Source organism: Dermacentor silvarum, chromosome 5 (genome assembly GCF_013339745.2).
Source record: "Dermacentor silvarum isolate Dsil-2018 chromosome 5, BIME_Dsil_1.4, whole genome shotgun sequence".
In the NCBI taxonomy this organism is placed as follows: Eukaryota; Metazoa; Arthropoda; class Arachnida; order Ixodida; family Ixodidae; genus Dermacentor; species Dermacentor silvarum.
The window spans coordinates 22,062,245-22,079,575 of NC_051158.1; the positions used below are offsets into that span (position 1 = coordinate 22,062,245).

Consider the following 17,331-nt stretch of genomic DNA (forward strand, 5'->3'; position numbering starts at 1 on the left):
CAATTTACAAATTGTAGCCAGTGTGACTGTAACTTAAGGCATATTCACTTGAAATGAATTATGTCGATAACACCACTTCTGAGATATGCACCGTCAAACTTGTGGTAAAAATGCATTGTTATTCCACTTACTTTTCTAACAAATGCTCTTTTATGCACTGAAGCACGAAAGAAACTGGACCACTAATGTATTTCTTCACAAAGTTTGGGAATTAATATCTAAAGACCAGTGTCATCCTGAGAATTTGTTCCAGGCGGATCTGCCTTGCGAACTCCCTGGCTGCAACTTGTAAATTGCAACATGTGCTGCAAGGTAATTAAGAATTTCATTACTGCATTTCTGTTAATTACTCGATTACGCATTTCAATTTCCTATGCAAATAATGTATGCTTGTTTGATCAATCCAGCTAAGGATTAGAATTGTGCTATCTGCCACAGGTGATTTTTAAAAATTGGTTAAAGTTCTCACAGCAACACCCAGTATACTACCAGTATAAATTCAAATGGGAACCATTTTGAAATTACTCCAGTGCAATTATGAGTTTCCATTCTCATTCGCATTGGAACCGTGACTTAGTTCAGACTCCAAAATGCACATTTGGGTCTACTCCATGCTTAGAAACTGGCTGCCGAGCATTTACAAATCGCATTTCAACGTAATTCTGCATAACGGGTGTTAATTATGTTAATATTGTTTCTCATTGTGTTGCATCACTGGTAAACATATGGTGCATGTTGCAATATTACACAGATTCTGTAAACTATCCCATATTAAAACTTGCACAAGTAAATATATGTGCCTCTATGCACTCCATTACGTGACAGTGCTCCAAACATGGCCGAGTATAAGCCATTTCTTAGAGAGCCTTTGTAAGAGAAGTTGCAGCCCACACGCTGTTAATGTGAGCAGGAACATGCTGATGCTACTGAGCGATCTGGCATGCTAATCTTTCTTGCTAGCTCCAAATGCTAATTCAACTGGAAGACTTCCTAGCTCAAACCAGAGCAGTAAAACCCAAGTAAAGAGTGTGTCACTCTGGCTAATTTAAGGGCTATATCATTGACCAATCAATTTAAACATCACACTTTCGGTATATACCGCTTGGGGCAACCAATGGAAAAGGGCATGATCAACCAAACTTGTTGGCAAGCACACTATTTTCACATTGCATAGTCACTGAATGTATCAATACAACAAGCGTCAGAAGTACTTCAGCATCAACGAATGCACTTTGCTACAGTGACCAGACATTAGGGTGGATGTTGTATCACCCTGTGAACTTGTCACGCAAAGTGGTCAATCGTGCTCACACTTTCAAATTCACGCTCACAACCATCAAAACTTATATCTCACCTTCTTGGGTGGATTGTGGCGGTTGAACTCTTCGGCCCAGAGCTTGGCATCCATCTGCAGCCGGACATCGTCAAAGTAGGTGCTGCGGTCCACGGGTTCCAGGTACCGCTTGGCTACGTAGTTGAATGCATGTGCCCAGTTCTGGGCTGGCGCAAAGCTGGACAACTTCTTCCTGTTTGTGTGCAATCACAAACGCATAAGCTGCCTGACTCTTACACACTTCACTGCAGATTTAAAAGTAGGCCTACATGTACAGTATGGTCCAATCTTAAAGAGAGCACACCAGTTAGAATTGTGCCATTAATTAACGCTAAGATATGAAATCTTCTTTCTGGGGTATTACGTGCCAACATCAGTTCTGATTATGAGGCACGCCGTAACGGAGGGCTCCGGATTAATTTTGACCACCTGGGGTTCTTTAATGTGCACTACAACGCCAAGCGCTAAGATATGATATAAAGGCCCACAGAGTAACTCTTTATGTATAAATTCATGTCCATTTCATTAATAGCAGCCCCTTCTTTCCAATAAACATGATCAGAAATACCAGTTATAGTGGCTTTATTATTAATTAGGCACTCCCTTTAACTGCAGACAGTACTGTACAGTGTTACTGTCACCGCAATGTCAGCACCATGGTTACACAGCCACCACAAAGCCAAATGAACTACTCACATTCTGAAGCATTCTCGCATGGCTCCACGTCCAAAGGGCTGGAAGTGCACAGCAAATGCCAAACACCAACAGTCAGTGAGCGCATTGAGGACCATGGCTCGGGCATTGACTAAAACATGTATCCTCATTTGAATAATTACTACTTGGATCAATTTCTTTCAATAATTAGCAGCATTAGCATTACCAACAGCGGTTCATGAGAAGTTCAGAAACCGTGCAGCTCGCTTTATTCGGTGCAGGCACAGCTCAACACTCGAAGCGAATGCCAAGGCGCAGACGCGGTGCAGGCATTTTGTTTTTTCCGACCTAATGTGCACGGAGTGCGTAACTTTGAGAAATCCTGAACTGCTGGTATGATCGGCTTCCGAGGCATAAATACACCCGCACTTACGCATATGTGCCGTGTCATCTGCTGCGCTGCTACTTCGCACCTGTATGCCTGCACCACATCGGCACCGAAAGTAGAGAGGGTACGGCAAGATCGTGAACCAGCACTGCACCTTTCTAAACGAACGGCTCGATTCAGAGGGCACCATTGCTGCACGGCTGAAACGCATGGCAGTTTGCAGCATCTCGTTAAGTGGTTCAGGTGGTGCAGGCGAATTGAACATACCTAATGTTACGCCGAACATTTTTCATTCCATCGCTGCTAGCATGGTCCTTAACTTGGTCTCGAGCTTCTTTTTTAATCTACTTTTCTGTTTAGTGCCCCTTTAACGTCCCTCTGTTCCCCCTCGGCTTCAGTACTGAATGGCTTTGCGTGGTGGCTAAATATCGAGCCTATTGATCTTTTATCTCGTGCATTAAATCTTCTTCTGTGATCACAGTGCAAGTTAGTTCACTCACATCGGGCGCCATCTTGACCAGAGCCTCGTCCTCGAGCCAGGCCTTGTTGAGGGCGTTGTAGCGGTAGCGGCGCACGCGCTCCGCCTTGAACCGCTCCAGGTGGAACATGGCCCAGGGGTCCTCCATGTGCAGAACTTGCCGGGCCGCACGCTTCCACTTCAGGGCTGCCAGCTGCGATGGGCTCAATGGCCGCGGAACCTCTGCGCATTTGCACGCGCGCGTATGTGGCATGCATATTTCACATAACACAAAAGCATCAGCTGGTTGGTTATTGATATTCAGGTGGGAACAGCGTTAAAGGCACGGACGCAGGTGAAGGCACATGGAAACGTAGAATTTCCCATGTGCCCTTCACTGGCGTCCGTGTCTTTAGCGCTGCTCCCGCCTGAATATGTAGTGTATGTACGTATGCAAATTCACGCAATTATTATCATTATTGCCGAATGCAAACACAAAACATTTTAGGACAGCCCGGCGACTACCCCTTCAGAAGGGGTCAAAACTAATCTGTCCCCCGCCTGAGTAGGAAGGCGGCGAATAAGTAATAGGAAAGGAGGGCAGAGAAACACAGAAGTTGAGAATTGGATGAGAAGAGAAAAAAAAATAAAAATTGCAGTAGTAGAGCAAGCTGGCCGAGTTGGTCTCCATTTACGATGAATGTACATAGCGCAAAGAAGGACAGGACGGATGACTGGATGAGCACTCAACCTGTCTTCTATTTTGTCCTATTTCGCATACTGCACATTCCCAATGAAGGGAAGAAACAGCAGGGAATCAAGGGGGGAGTACTCTACATCTTTCTTTGATTCATCCATTCTTTTTTGTCTTCTTTATAAAATGCATATGAGCTTCGTGAAGTCTTATTGTAGGGTACTGCTGCAGGGTTTCATGCAGAGCATTAATTAAATTCTTGGGTTTCACGTGCCAAAACCATGATCCGAATACGACGTTTAGGGGATTCCGGATTAATTTCGACCACCTTTGGCTCCTTAATGTGCACCTAAACATCCAAAAGCGTTCTTGCATTTCGCCCCCATCAGAATGCGCCTGCCGGAGCCGGGATTGAACCTACGACCTCGAGCTTAGCAGTGCAAAGCCACAGCCACTAAGCTACCGCGACGGGTTATGTAAAGTATTACATGGAGTATTGCAGAGTATTGCATTCCTCGGTGAAATGCACATGAGTTTCGTGAAGTACTGTGTAGTTCAAGCACTCTTTTAACAAAACTGTAGAGCACCGCATGAAGTACTCTAGAATACTGCAGGGCACAGTTTCCTTAAAAAATCACTAGAAAGAACTCTGGCACAAGTGCCCAGGGGAACTGGCAAGTATGACAGTTCAGCGAGCATGGGAGCTCACATGGATTTGCGTAAACTTTGACCTCGCTCGCTTCGAACGGCCTTGGGACTCTGCAAACTGACTATCTTCAAGAAAATATTGCATTACAAGTGCAATAATTCGCAAAGGCTATGCATTTACGCAGAGACCGATTTGCCCATGAACTATGAAGAAAACCAAGTTCTTGGAAAATTTAGAAAGATTACGCGTAATAAATGTGACAAGAACGTTTGAAGTAACGAGTCCGCTGATTAGACAAGTTCATGCACTAACCATCTTTGAAATGGCAGCTGAACAACTGCAGCAGCAGAGTTTCCTCAAGGTAATTCAGAGTACTTAAACTTCATATGCATTTCACAAAAGAATGCAGTACTCTGGAGTACTTCGTACAGTACTCTACAAATATTGTACAGTAGTATGGAGGAATTTTAATATAAAACTGAAGAAAAAAAAACAATGCAGTATTTTGCATAAAGCGCTAGAGAAATATTCTACAGTAAGACTGCAGAGTAGTTCATGAAGCTCATATGCATTTTACAAAGGAATGTGACAATAATCAGAGAGAAAGAAAGAAAGAAAGAAAGAAAGAAAGAAAGAAAGAAAGAAAGAAAGAAAGAAAAAGAGCTACTCTAAGAAGTCGCCTTTAAATCATAGCAAAAGATGAGAGAATGAATGCCACAGCAAAGAGCAGTCTAAAAAGTCGCACTAGGGCTTGCGAGAAATTGAACAAAAGAGCCACTTCATCACTGAACATATAAACAGTATTAAAAGTGACAATGTGTTTGAAAGCCATGCATTCACCACCGAATGAATGAGTGCATTGGCATTATTGTACAAAATCCACACGAAAGGCCTAATAGGCGATCTACACACAATGTAACATGCCATATGGACAAGTGCGTTGAAACTCGTGCATTCAGGGCTGAAGCTCACAAGAGCCATAGAAGTGCAAACAACACATTTAGACAGCAAGTGGTTGAACCCACAGTAAAATCAATGGCACATGGAAGAATCCATATCATTCTAATCATAATTCTTCGAGTAATGGAACTGAAAACTTCTAGATAGGTGTAATTTTATGTGCTCATTTTGAATATCAGGTTCATTTTTGTTATATCATTCTTTCTAATTTTATGCAAGCTTCGTTCATTCAATTTTCCGGAAAGGTTTGTGAAAGATCACTTTCTCAGATTTCACGAAACAGGTTATCAATGGCTTCTGCATGCAGCAAGGAATCCAATAAGATTAATCTTATTGCTCTATCAACCCTAAAACATGAGTTGCGAGACTTTTAATACTTCAGGGGGGGGGGGGGGACACTGTTTTGAGTGTCGACTTCCCTCTTTGACTGCATTTGCCATAGACGATATATCCAAATACAAAAGCTTCAAAACATCTTTTGGAATTTTTATGTCCACAACAGAACTACAATACCTCTAACAGGTGTTTGAGCATGTGTGTGAATGTTGCTTTCTTTTCTGTACAGCTCTTGCCATTCAAGTTTTCATTTAATAAATTTTTAAAAATTTAGGTATTGCTTTTGATGCTGTTTACAACCTTATAAATTGGCACAGTTAACTATATATCTGATAAAGTATATAAAGTATATATCTGATGCCTTCCCTTTTTTTGATTAAAATATATGCAGATTTATTTTTGTTTATTTTTTTTTTCGCTCTAGAAAAATGTTTCTAGTTTCTATTGCTAGTTTACAATATTTTTGTTACAGCAGGCATGATTTCAGTGTTTAGACTATGTCTTTACATTAACACTTCGGTACATATTTGCAACTTTTGCAGTATGAGACTGTGACAAGCACAAACTGGCTATTTTCACGTTCTACATCATGAACGCTTCAACAGAGAAATCCTATTTACAGTGAACATATCAACAATGTTATAATGTATATATTTGTCTTCTAAAAAATGTGTCTGTACCATAGCAACCAGCACTTGTGCTATCCCTATTTGCCAGACACCAAACACACACTTTGGTCAACAAGATGTTAAATCATGCAGCAACCATGATAGCAAATCACGATAGCAACCAGCACTTGTGCTAGCCACCAAACCTGCGCTATGGTCAACAAGATCTTAAATCTGCAGCAAATTTTTGGAAAGAATTGCTAAAAGCAGACGACAGTACACAGAAAGTGTAACTGGCCCAACATCAGAAAAGGAATGACTAAGCCAACTCACCTTCAAGCTTCTTGCGAGGGCTGCGGACAGGGTCACTGACGACCTTCTTACGCTTGAGACCCATGGCCACCGAGAAAATTGCCGATGAAGCACCCGGTCCATCGGCCTCGCCACGCCCGCCGTCATCACATTCGCGCAGAGCGTTGGGGTTGCTCTGGATGTCCTCGATGCCCAGCGGGCGCAATTCCAGATCTGCATGCTCTTCCGCCATCGTCTCCGCTGCGGCCGCTCCTCCAGAGCTCGCTAGTGTTGGCACTTCGCTCCTCCGGGCACGGTACCTGCTCAGATCTCAACTACGACGACGGCAGGGGCGTTGACGCGGACATCTGAAACATCGTCTGCTGCGCTGGGCCAGAGGAGGGGAGGGCACACCAGGGGTTCTGCAAAAACAAATCGAATGGCTTCGTCCAGGGTGCTAACAAACCGATCAGATCTTTAGATTTACAGTGGTGCCGCTATTAGAGGATGACACGGCGTGAAACAAGCAAAAGTGCGAGCCAAAAAACAGCCAAACATTTATTCAGCCTAGAACTGGATCAAGTCGTGATGTTTCGAAAGCAGCTACTGTTACCTATCACCTTGGGAGGGACTATCACCACAGCCAGACATTCATCCTTCACTTGCAAGCATTTATTTGTTTGAAACAGACACCATCTCACAATGGACGCTGACGTTAATGTGATTAGCATCGAAGCAATGTAGCGACACGCCGTATAGTCAAAGCCACAACGTGTACACAGTCAGGGTCCTCTCTCGTGCTTACCACTGCACGCACTTGCGCCACCTAGCGCTGCCACCGTGAAGCCCGCACGTGGTGTGCGTTTGATTTCACCAAGCACCGGATAAATTTTAAAGCATCTTCTTGGTCACTGAAGAGTTGCACATACACAATGGAACATACCCAGTTACTCAAGTTGGTGTCAACAATGTGAAGACACAACGTGCTTGACCTTGCAGAAATGCACCACACTGCAACAGTACGATGAGAGACGCGTGATGAACTTATTGTCACCAAAGAATGGCTCACACCCACTACAAGAAATTGGTCTTACCAGAGCATATCAGAGCGCAATTTCTGGCACGAATACATCCCGTTAACTTCTTTCTTGATCGTCGTCTAGAAGATGCGCGCACTCACTTTTTTATAATTGTTACTATGCGATGTGCCTAGCCCGCTAACCTTTTTTAAGCGCTAGCTTGCACGAGCCAATTCCACCTTTTCAGGCATACGTCCGTTGTCTAATGGTTAGAGCATCAATCTTCTGTGCTGGGGGGCCCAGGGTTCGAAACCGACCATCGAACATATTTTATTTATCTGCTTTATTTATTTCCAGTGCCAACTAATGACATCTAGTGTCCCAATTTGGCGATACACTGACAAACCGCAATGTGGGGGGGAGTTCCAAAGGAAGCTATCACCTTGGATTTAACCCATGTCAGAATTGAACCCACGCTATATATATATACAGGAACACACTTCATGTGGGCTTCGTGGCACCGTCACTAGACGGCGCAGTGTGTCCAGAGAGTAACACGAGAAAACAGAAGTCCCAGTGCAGTACATGCCTCGTACACGACGCGTTTTTGCGATGGCAATACAGTGTGCCGCTACATTGCTTCAATGCTATGATCATAGATGTCGACGGTCATCACGAGATGGTTTCCTGCCAGAATTATTACGTAGGAAAATACTTTCAACGCAGAAGCAGTATTGAGGGTATTTGGTCTATAAACATACTGGGGAAAAGTAGTTATCTTCAGCATGCTTGTTCGCATAACACCGAATAAAAAAAATTGAAAGAGTGGGGCACCAGATTCTCACAAACTACTTTATGGCCTCAACCTGGCACCATCGAACTTCCACATGTGTTGACTGTGACTAATAGGTTAAAAAGCGGAAATGCGCACAAGACGCCTAGGAAATCCAGTCAGCAGTGCATCAGAGTCGTCAGAAAGCTGGAACAAGGTTCTACTAGAGAGTAATTTTGAATTATGCGGAACAATTCCGATTGGATTAGGTTTACTGCAATTCGGAGAAAAAGTTAGAACTTTGCACCTGTAGCAGGCAGACTTTTTATTTGAGCCATGAATTTCTTTACAAAACTTGTCGGAAATCACAAGTTTAAACACTGAAATATTAACTTGACAACTCTATAACTAGGCATTTAGAAAACAATATCAGAATTATGTAATCTGCACCAAGTGAGACATCTAAACTGGACAAAATGAGTGTAATGTATATACACCACACTGAAACATATAACTGATTTACGAGTAGGACTCCTGTAAAACATTCGTAAACCTTGTAGCAATCTCAAGCAAGCTGTAAAATCATGTTGCAAATTTGTCCACTTCAGATGCTCCCACAGATGCAGTTGACAGAAGTGAAATATTTGTTTTCGGTGCCGAGTTACGGATTTGTAAACTTTGCGTCTTGTTCTTTTTTTAAAAAAGCTTACCAATTTCCTGCAATTTCTGCAAGAAATTTGAAGCCCTAAGTCAAAATTCTGCTTCCTACAGTCAAATGAATTCAGCTTCCACTCTTAAATGCAATAAATTTCATTAAAATCAGTTGAGCAGTTGTCAAGAGCATTTATACGTTTCTCAGGCGCATCTGAATAAGGAAATCGGAGCTGGCCCCATGGTAATGCTTAATTTTAAGACTTAACGTGAGCTACCTGCTTCAAAAGTAGCCCATGCACATCAGTAAATTTTCAAGATTTAGAAGCATGAAGAAGTTCATTGACCCTGTCACTTTCATTCTGTAAACATGTGCCTTCTGTAGTGGCTGGACAGTGGTTTTCCATTAAATTTACAAGGCCTGTCAAACAGCATGTTCCAAAGCACTGCTTACAGCGCCAACAGATTTGGTCAAGAACCACGAACACTGTTCGATCTCAGGGTTGAGAACAAGTATGGTAGAATAAACTAAGCTAAAAGTAGTTCAATTAGGACAGCCTCCAAAATTCCTGATACCTGGCTGCGACACTTCAAATGAGGTATGGGGTCAATTAAGAAAGAAGAGGATTGGGGGGGGATGAACAGAGATTGGTTTATAAGTAGGGTTGTTCATTTTCGGGGTTTATATTTTGTTTGTGCATTCGAGGGGTAAAAATCTGACGTTGTATTTAAAGAGAAAAACCGAAGAGAAATTGGGGTTCTTGCTGCCTGGCAGCCCAAATTACAGGTTTTACCCAGTAACTTTCACGAATTATTCACACATGCGATGGTATCTTTTTGGACACAAATGTATTTAAACAAGCGAGATCACTCACGAGAACATGCAATGACACAGAGAGCAGCTCAGAAGTCATGTGACGAACTCATTTATAAAAATTCTCATTGGCAGGCATTATTCATGCTTTTAAAATAAATCACAAACAAAAACAACAAATAGAAACGTGTTTGACAATCCCCCTTTTACTTTGTTCTCCACATTTCACTCAACAAAGGCAAACTGCACAGTAGTACACACTGGGCACGCTTCGTAAGAGGGGAGATGCTTTTCCTTGTCTTACAAGCCCTTGTTGATGTATCTTATATTAATTTAAAAAATGTCTGTGTCCATCCTAGACCTGTCAGGATCTTTTATCTCTGTCTGTTGTCATCCAGCACGTTTTACTGCTCCGTACTAAATGCTCTTGCAATAAAATTAATGGAATGCCAACTAGGCCAATGTGCTGCCCTTCTTTGAACGTAACGTAGTTGAGTAAACGTCCCTCCCAATGTCGCAGCTGTTTTCAATTCAGAGCGACATCAACAGTGTGTTCACTTCCTAGCGCATTAATAACATTTACATGTATGCAACATGCGGGAAATGCGATGTGATGGGCAGTTGTATTCATGCAAATGCAAAAATATTTCACCCACTCAAGGCTGGCAGGCAATGAATATATCATACATGCCAGTTTTCACTTGAGTTGTTAAGTTAAAGGAAGCACATATCATGCTCATATATGAATATTATTGCTAATATATCTTGACCCCTAACTCAGAGAAGGTGGCCAACATTCATTAGTTTTGTGATCGCTGCATTGATCATTATCCTTTACGAAAAGGGGCAAACCTTGGGGAGAAACAAGGCTTAACGGGGTGCAAAAATTATGAATTAAAGGGTTTTAATCAAAAATGAAGGACACTACTCACAAGATGCCAAACATGTCCAACCAACCTGTCATTTTGTTTCTGGTTGTCACAGCCTCATTTTTTTATTATTCTGTTTAGCCCTTCCATAACTACATGAGCTTGTTATCTTTTGCATTTACTGATCTATTGTATAATCTATTATGTTTTAAATATCTTGTCTGTATCAACAGTGTTCTGCAGCTTTACTGTAGAATTCTGGTATTCTACTGATATACAGGGTGTCCTACGTAACTTTAGCCAAACTTTAAAAATATGCAAATGCCACCTAGCTCAACAGAACCAAGGTAATGCTGTTTGCGGTCGCTTAGAGATACTCAGATTATTTTTTGCATTCCGCCTAATTCGATAATTAGTCATAATTAGGTATTCAACTTCTAAATTATTATAATTAGATGAAAAGTGTCAATGAGAAAATTGTAGAGCACTATGAAAAACTCCCGATACAGCTTTCTGTTGCTCAATGCGTGCAACATAAAAGTGTTTTTCCGAGCGTGAAAGATGCCCGCGAATACACGCAAAGTGCCTCGAGCGGCCAGTCGCGCGGCAATTTTGCGTGCATTCGCGGGCTTCTTTCACGCTCGGAAAAACACTTTTATGTTGCACGCATTGAGCAACAGAAAGCTGTATCGGGAGTTTTTCATAGTGCTCTACAATTTTCTCATTGACACTTTTCATCTAATTATAATAATTTAGAAGTTGATTAATTAATTAATTATGACTAATTATCTAATTAGGCAGAATGAAAAAATAATCTGAGTATCTCCAAGCGATGGCAAACAGCATTACCTTGGTTCTGTCCAGCTACGTGACATTTGCATATTTTTAAAGTTTGGCTAAAGTTACGTGGGACACCCTATATACTACTGATAAGCTGTTAATATCCCCCTAGCCCACAACCCTCTCAGGATATCCAAATAAATAAAAAATTAAAAAGAAAATGTAATTGCTATGAGCTTGCATTCAATGCAAGCTTCAACAGAACTTCTTCAAGTAAATAGCTACTACAGACTGCATGCAACCAAAATTTCAACCACGGAACCAGTCAAACCAAATTTTAGTCATAGTTTTCTGCCCCTACACAAAAACTAGTCTGTGTGTAACAGCCAAATGAAGCTGACACATTGCATGTTAGCCTTTCATTTGGTTATTACTAACCATAAATCAAACTAAACCTCCCAGTTCCCTCAATTATTCTCTCTAACGGTGTGCGTAGGCACTTAACAATTGCAAAGGCATGTGTCATATCTCGAGTGAATGGCAACATAAGGACACCAGCCGAAGCACAAAGATAAACTAAATGAAAGAAACTGCAGACCTCTCCAACTCAAGGCAACAGTTAAAAGGCCACGAATTAACTGAAAGGCTATTTACGGTGACCCTGCACCGTGCGACGACCTCAACGACGAGACGGAAGCACGCGGAGAAAGTGAAAGGAACGTGCTGCGAGTGTACAAAAGCGCACGTGGCCGATATGGATCGCCTCTTATCACCCGGCTGGGATCAATAAAAACAACACTTACGGCCGCCAAAGAGGCCGACCCAAGCCGCAATGTCCCTGCCCAAAGTAGGTCAGACAGGGCGTTTGCGACACCCTCGCTTCGAGAATTGGATTAACTTCCTGCTTCTATGGATGCTGAAGGGGCAGGCCCTACTTGAGACAGCTGACAGGAAATTTTTTGTATTTTACATCGTTAAAGGTGACTCAGGATTTCTAGGATTGCTGCACGTAAGAACAGTGCTGTGAAATAACTGCATGTCAACGCGTTTTACATCCCAAAGATGGCCCGGGATTTGCGAGAGATTGCTGCACATACAAAATAGTGCAGTGAATATTTTGAACAACTGTCTGTCCACAGGTTTCTGTCATGTGTGTACGGTTGTGCTAATAATTTATTCAGGTGGCTAACTAGCCCAAACCATTATGCCACTGAGTGAAATGTTAAAAGCAAGAGTTAAATTAACCTTGCATGCAGCTGTCGAGCATTTACGTTTGTGTTTGTCTGATTATGTGATTTGTGTGATGCACAACTGATGCCCCGATTTATTCAGCAGTGCAGTAACTACATCACACATGTGCAAATCTATCACCTTTGTTAAACATGTCAGAAGCAAGGCATCGATTACCAGCAGCAGAATAGTAGCTGTTCTTTAGCAGCTTATGCCCGACTGCTGTCTCAGTAGTTTCATTACTTTTCACATGATGCACAATCATAACAAAGATTGACTTTGTATTTGGTACTTTATAAAATTTACATAAAAACATTTTTAAACCAACTCATGCACACATGGATGAATATGTAGGTGAATGGATTTTTAAAAATTATCACTTTGCAGCACGGTAACAGAGGTGGACACCTGTCCCAGTCGACTTCTAATGCTCTGATGAGCACAATACGACATGCGGTTGAGTAAAAAGTTCATGGAACGGAGGTTTTGCGAAAGAGCTGAAATTATAAGAACCTGAGGCCAAATTCACATTTGCAGATAGTAGTACTACGTTGTATGTATGTCCCACCAGAGCAACAATATTCCAGCAAGGCCAAACTGTGAATCATATAAGCTCTTTCGATGAACACACGCCCTGTAAACCTTTGGAGTCAACTACGCACAGTCACAGCAATACATAAATGTGTAAATGAAGGCATAGCACCATTTATATTAAAACAATTTTCAGATAAGTTGGGCTTGCACCAAATCTTGACTGTTTCTGAGACTCCTAACAAGCTGACATGCTTAGTCATCGACGTATTATGCCTGAATGAGCATCCCTACAAAGGCAAACGGTGTGACATCACTTTGGTAATGCATGGATGCATCAGCAAAGCAAGCGTGATAAACTCTGTAATGCCCAAACGTATCATATATGCTACGCTGAATTTGACACCTCATAATTCCGATTTAAGCTTTTTGATCTGCTAACGCAAGTTTTAAATTGTGGATACTTCAGAAAGCCAGTTACTAATTAATGAATAACTGTAATAATGATGTTCTAACTGTAATAATTTTTTTATGTATTCTTTAAGGCCAGAAATAAACATGAGCAAGTTGTGCTAATTTTCCTTGACGTGCAACTGTGTTTGAGCATTACAGAGTTACATTGCATGTCGCTAGAGTCGCTGTCACATGTCGCTAGAGTTAAAAGCAAAACTGATATCAACTGCAAAACTCCTAAGAGCAAAATAAGTGCCGCACTTGAATGGTGTTTAACACTGCAAAATATGGTAGCAGCAGGACATTAAAATTTGTCATGCCTATTAGAATGCACATCTTGTGTGTAAATATACTTGAAATACTGAAGTATGAGATGAGATTCTCTCTGCAAGCATGAATTTGGATAAGCAATATATTCATATAGGTGTGTAAAAGGCTACAAAACCTCCCTCTTTACCATCACAATATTTTCGTTGACATACTAACTATAGTTTTCCAGGACATGGTTTAAGAGAGAAACAATTCAATGACCACATGGCAAAACTTAGGTTGAATTAGATACAATGCAACTTTAATAGAAATGGAGCGAGAACAAATAGATATTTTTTTTATATATATGAAGAACTGTGTGACAAGGATTAAGAAAAAAAAATGAACTATGCTACTAGGAAACAAGCTAAAAAAATATGCTAAACAAAACGGTCAGGTTAGAGAACCTGATTATTTTTTAGTTCACTTCGAAACAGACAGTACTAATTGAAATAAAGAGCTCTGAAAGTGTGGCAGCAGTGCAGTTGCAATATACTGATATCAGCCTAACTTTCACAAATAACCAACTTTCATGAAAAATTGATGTTGCAAGCAAATCAAGTTTTTGGCGCAATACACAATCTGTCCTTAAATGCACTTAGGTCTTTAAAAAGAAAGAAAAAAAAAAAAAGCTTACTTAGGCTACAGCCTGCGTTAAAAAGCTTATTCGGTGCCATAGATTAAGAAATGCTACGATTAGAAGAGGACTGCATGCAAATGCGGCTGATTGCGCTTGCATACCTTCATTATCAGACGCTAGGAATGCACATTTACGAAATGAAACGGAATATAATGCCTAGCAGCAGGAAAAAGCCTACAGAATCGGGGTCCTTAAGTCAGCTCAGATATAAGTGCTTGCGCAGTAAGTGCCTCAAGAAATGGATTAGCTCTCTTTGGACCTGCACTCTTGTGCAACCTGTACAGGCTATGTGGGCAATTATGTCAACCTAGTGCTCCACTTTTGCAGCAAGGAATGGTCCGGATATCCACAGCTTTGGTCCCCAAACCATGAGACTTGCAATCAATGCTTGGATTTTTTAAGAGAAAAAGAAAACAACATGGCCATGAAAATTTCAATATGTTATTGTTATACACCGGGTTAGTCATGGTGTTTTTTGTGGCACAAACGCGGTTTAATAATGATCATGCTTGCATTATACCACCCAAATTAATTCTGTTTACCAGACAAAATGAAGTGCGCAAATAAAACGCGGACCTGCACGACTTGTTAGAAAAAATGCTGGTGGGAAATTTCTGTCAGACACGCAAGCTGCACACGTTCACCTCATGAAATTCATGAAGCAGCAGCTTTATTTTTCACTTCTCAACAATCAGCGATTAATACAACAGCACGATCCTAATAACGGCCTTGGCACGAACTGCAATAAACAAACAGGTATACCCTGCGCTGTGACATGTGCTGCTTCGAAAACAAACAAAAGCAGACAGCGTGCCTCGAAGCGTGAGGATGCGAGAAGCTGTTGCTAACTTTGGCACGTGTCATCAATGCTGGAAGCTGGCCAGACTCGAACCCGCTTCTTGATCTTGGATCAAATCCCCGCAGTGGGTTGAAAAGCGACCCTATGCCCACGTAAGCGTCCCGGCGCAATGCACTGTTGTTGTTTACGTTTACATACATGACTCACAGCATGAGCTAGCTTCTTTCACGGTCCGAGAAGCGCGTCAAGTGAGGCAGGTGTTTCTCCGGTATAACTCGAAATTAACGCTCCAGTGACGACTGGGAACACAGCTGCGCTGGCTCGCTGCGGCGTGTCATATGATCTTGCCGGCTATGTCTCCCACGACACGTTTCGGGTTCTCGCAGCTCGCTGTTTACGAGCCTGCGATTTATGTAATGAACCCGCACGAGGAAAACTCGAAATATGCAGCCACAGCACACGCGTGCGCATGCGAGAAATGAGGAAAGAAAATAATCGCGAACAAAAACAGAAAAGCCGAAAGCGCTGCAGCGGCAAAAACACCCGCCCGCGCCACCGTTGACAGCCGGTTTTTAACCCGTTTCGGATAAAGACGTCGCAATATCTATCTCTAGAGAGGCCCGTCGACCAATCTTTATGCAAAAGCCGTCTCGACGTGTCAGAGCGAAGCGTGCGATAACGTGCTCGCGACACCGGTGTCAACAGTGACAGCAAGAATTTCCCACGCTGACAGCGCGTCTAGGCTGCGATAACCTTGGCTTCGCCGGCGACAAATTCGAAAGTTCCCGTCCCCCAAACAACCCACCACGTGTTTAAATGGCGGCACTCCCGGGCGAGCAAACAAAAACATAACGGTGTATATACCGCACCCTCGCGCGCGAGCGCGCGCGCTCCTGCTGGGCAGCGTCGCGGAAACCCCGCAAGGCATAATACGTGGCATGCTGCCTGGCGCGTGTGGAGATATCAACATTCGCTTACCTCGAACGGCCTGCCAGGCGGTCTCGTCGAGCTTTAGCAGTCTCCCGTCGAAGTCATAGAGCGGCAGCAGCAGCTGCGGGCACGGCATGCATCCATTACGATCCGACTCCGACCGCGCGGCGGTTAGCGACGCACATTCGTTTCCAAAGACAGCAGCTTACTTACCTTTCGGTGAAGCACAACGCGCTTTGCGAACCTGTCAGGCTGGCCTGTGGGCTGAGCACGACGCATCGACAGCAGTGCGGGTTCGCGACAATGCATTCCCTGCTGTGCGCCTCTCGAAAACTCTCCGAGCTCGCTCGCTCGCTCGCACGCTCTCTCTCGCCTCGAGCTCGAAGCAGCCAGCCAAGCCCGCCGGGCGAACCTCTCGACTTTTTTTTGCCTTTTCTCTCTTCCGGGGTTTCCTTTCAAAGGGAGTCGCGGTTGTCAGCGGGCGGTTTACCTACCGGCTGACTGCGAGACACACGGCGACGTCCCGGCGTAACGCTAGAACATATGGGGAGTGACCGAAGCCGACAGCGAAGATTCACAAACACGGCCGCTCAACCGCACCGCGCAGCGCGCTCTCTCTGCCGTCGCAGTCGTCGGAGCGCCGATGGTCGTGTGTGCGTGTTTGTGCGAGCAGAGAAATGTTTGTGCGTGAGCTGTTCGTCTGTACGGCGACCGTGGCCCATATCCCGGAGTCGAGGCAAGATGGAGCCACCGCGCCGCTGCCGTCGTTTCCAACAGCTGTAGTGGCACAGCATCGGTATCGTTTCTATAGTTATAGATATTTAAGAAAAAGGGGGACGAATAGGAGCAAACGAATGCTGCGCGTTCGCATTGTCACTCCGTGCAGTCCACGCTCTCGGATCAAAGCCACGCGCGGCCAGACCCGAAAATATTCCTCGCACTGAGGTATTTTTACTCCGGCCCTGCGGTTCGTTCCGCCATTGCGCGAACGAGACAATTTTTTAATTTTTTTTTTAATTTCCCGCCGAGCAACGAGTGCGACGTTTGCCAAAAGCACGGGCGACCCGACACACGAAATACTGGGCACCCCCGCAATGGGCCTATTTATAAACACTTAGCAGCGCGCAAGACCCAGATTAAAGGGAAAAACGGATTAACCCACGC

General features: G+C 43.2%; 1 protein-coding gene across 2 annotated transcripts in view; it reads right to left on the reverse strand.

Annotated features, from left to right (window-relative positions):
* The window catches only part of LOC119453044 (eukaryotic elongation factor 2 kinase), a 38,007-nt gene extending 21,147 nt beyond the window's left edge, over positions 1–16,860 (reverse strand). The window contains exons 1-6 of one of the 2 annotated variants that reach the window (XM_037715023.2): positions 16,381–16,860; positions 16,216–16,288; positions 6,413–6,792; positions 2,876–3,075; positions 2,030–2,067; positions 1,355–1,526 (exon numbers count right to left, since the gene is read on the reverse strand). In XM_037715023.2, the coding sequence (XP_037570951.1) occupies positions 1,355–1,526; positions 2,030–2,067; positions 2,876–3,075; positions 6,413–6,623 (621 nt within the window). In that variant the 5' untranslated portion in view covers positions 6,624–6,792; positions 16,216–16,288; positions 16,381–16,860. Of the gene's footprint in view, positions 1–1,354; positions 1,527–2,029; positions 2,068–2,875; positions 3,076–6,412; positions 6,793–15,444; positions 15,901–16,215; positions 16,289–16,380 lie in introns of those variants that run through there. The other variant, XM_037715025.2, reaches the window with a different exon arrangement.
* Between the last annotated feature and the right edge of the window lie 471 nt (positions 16,861–17,331).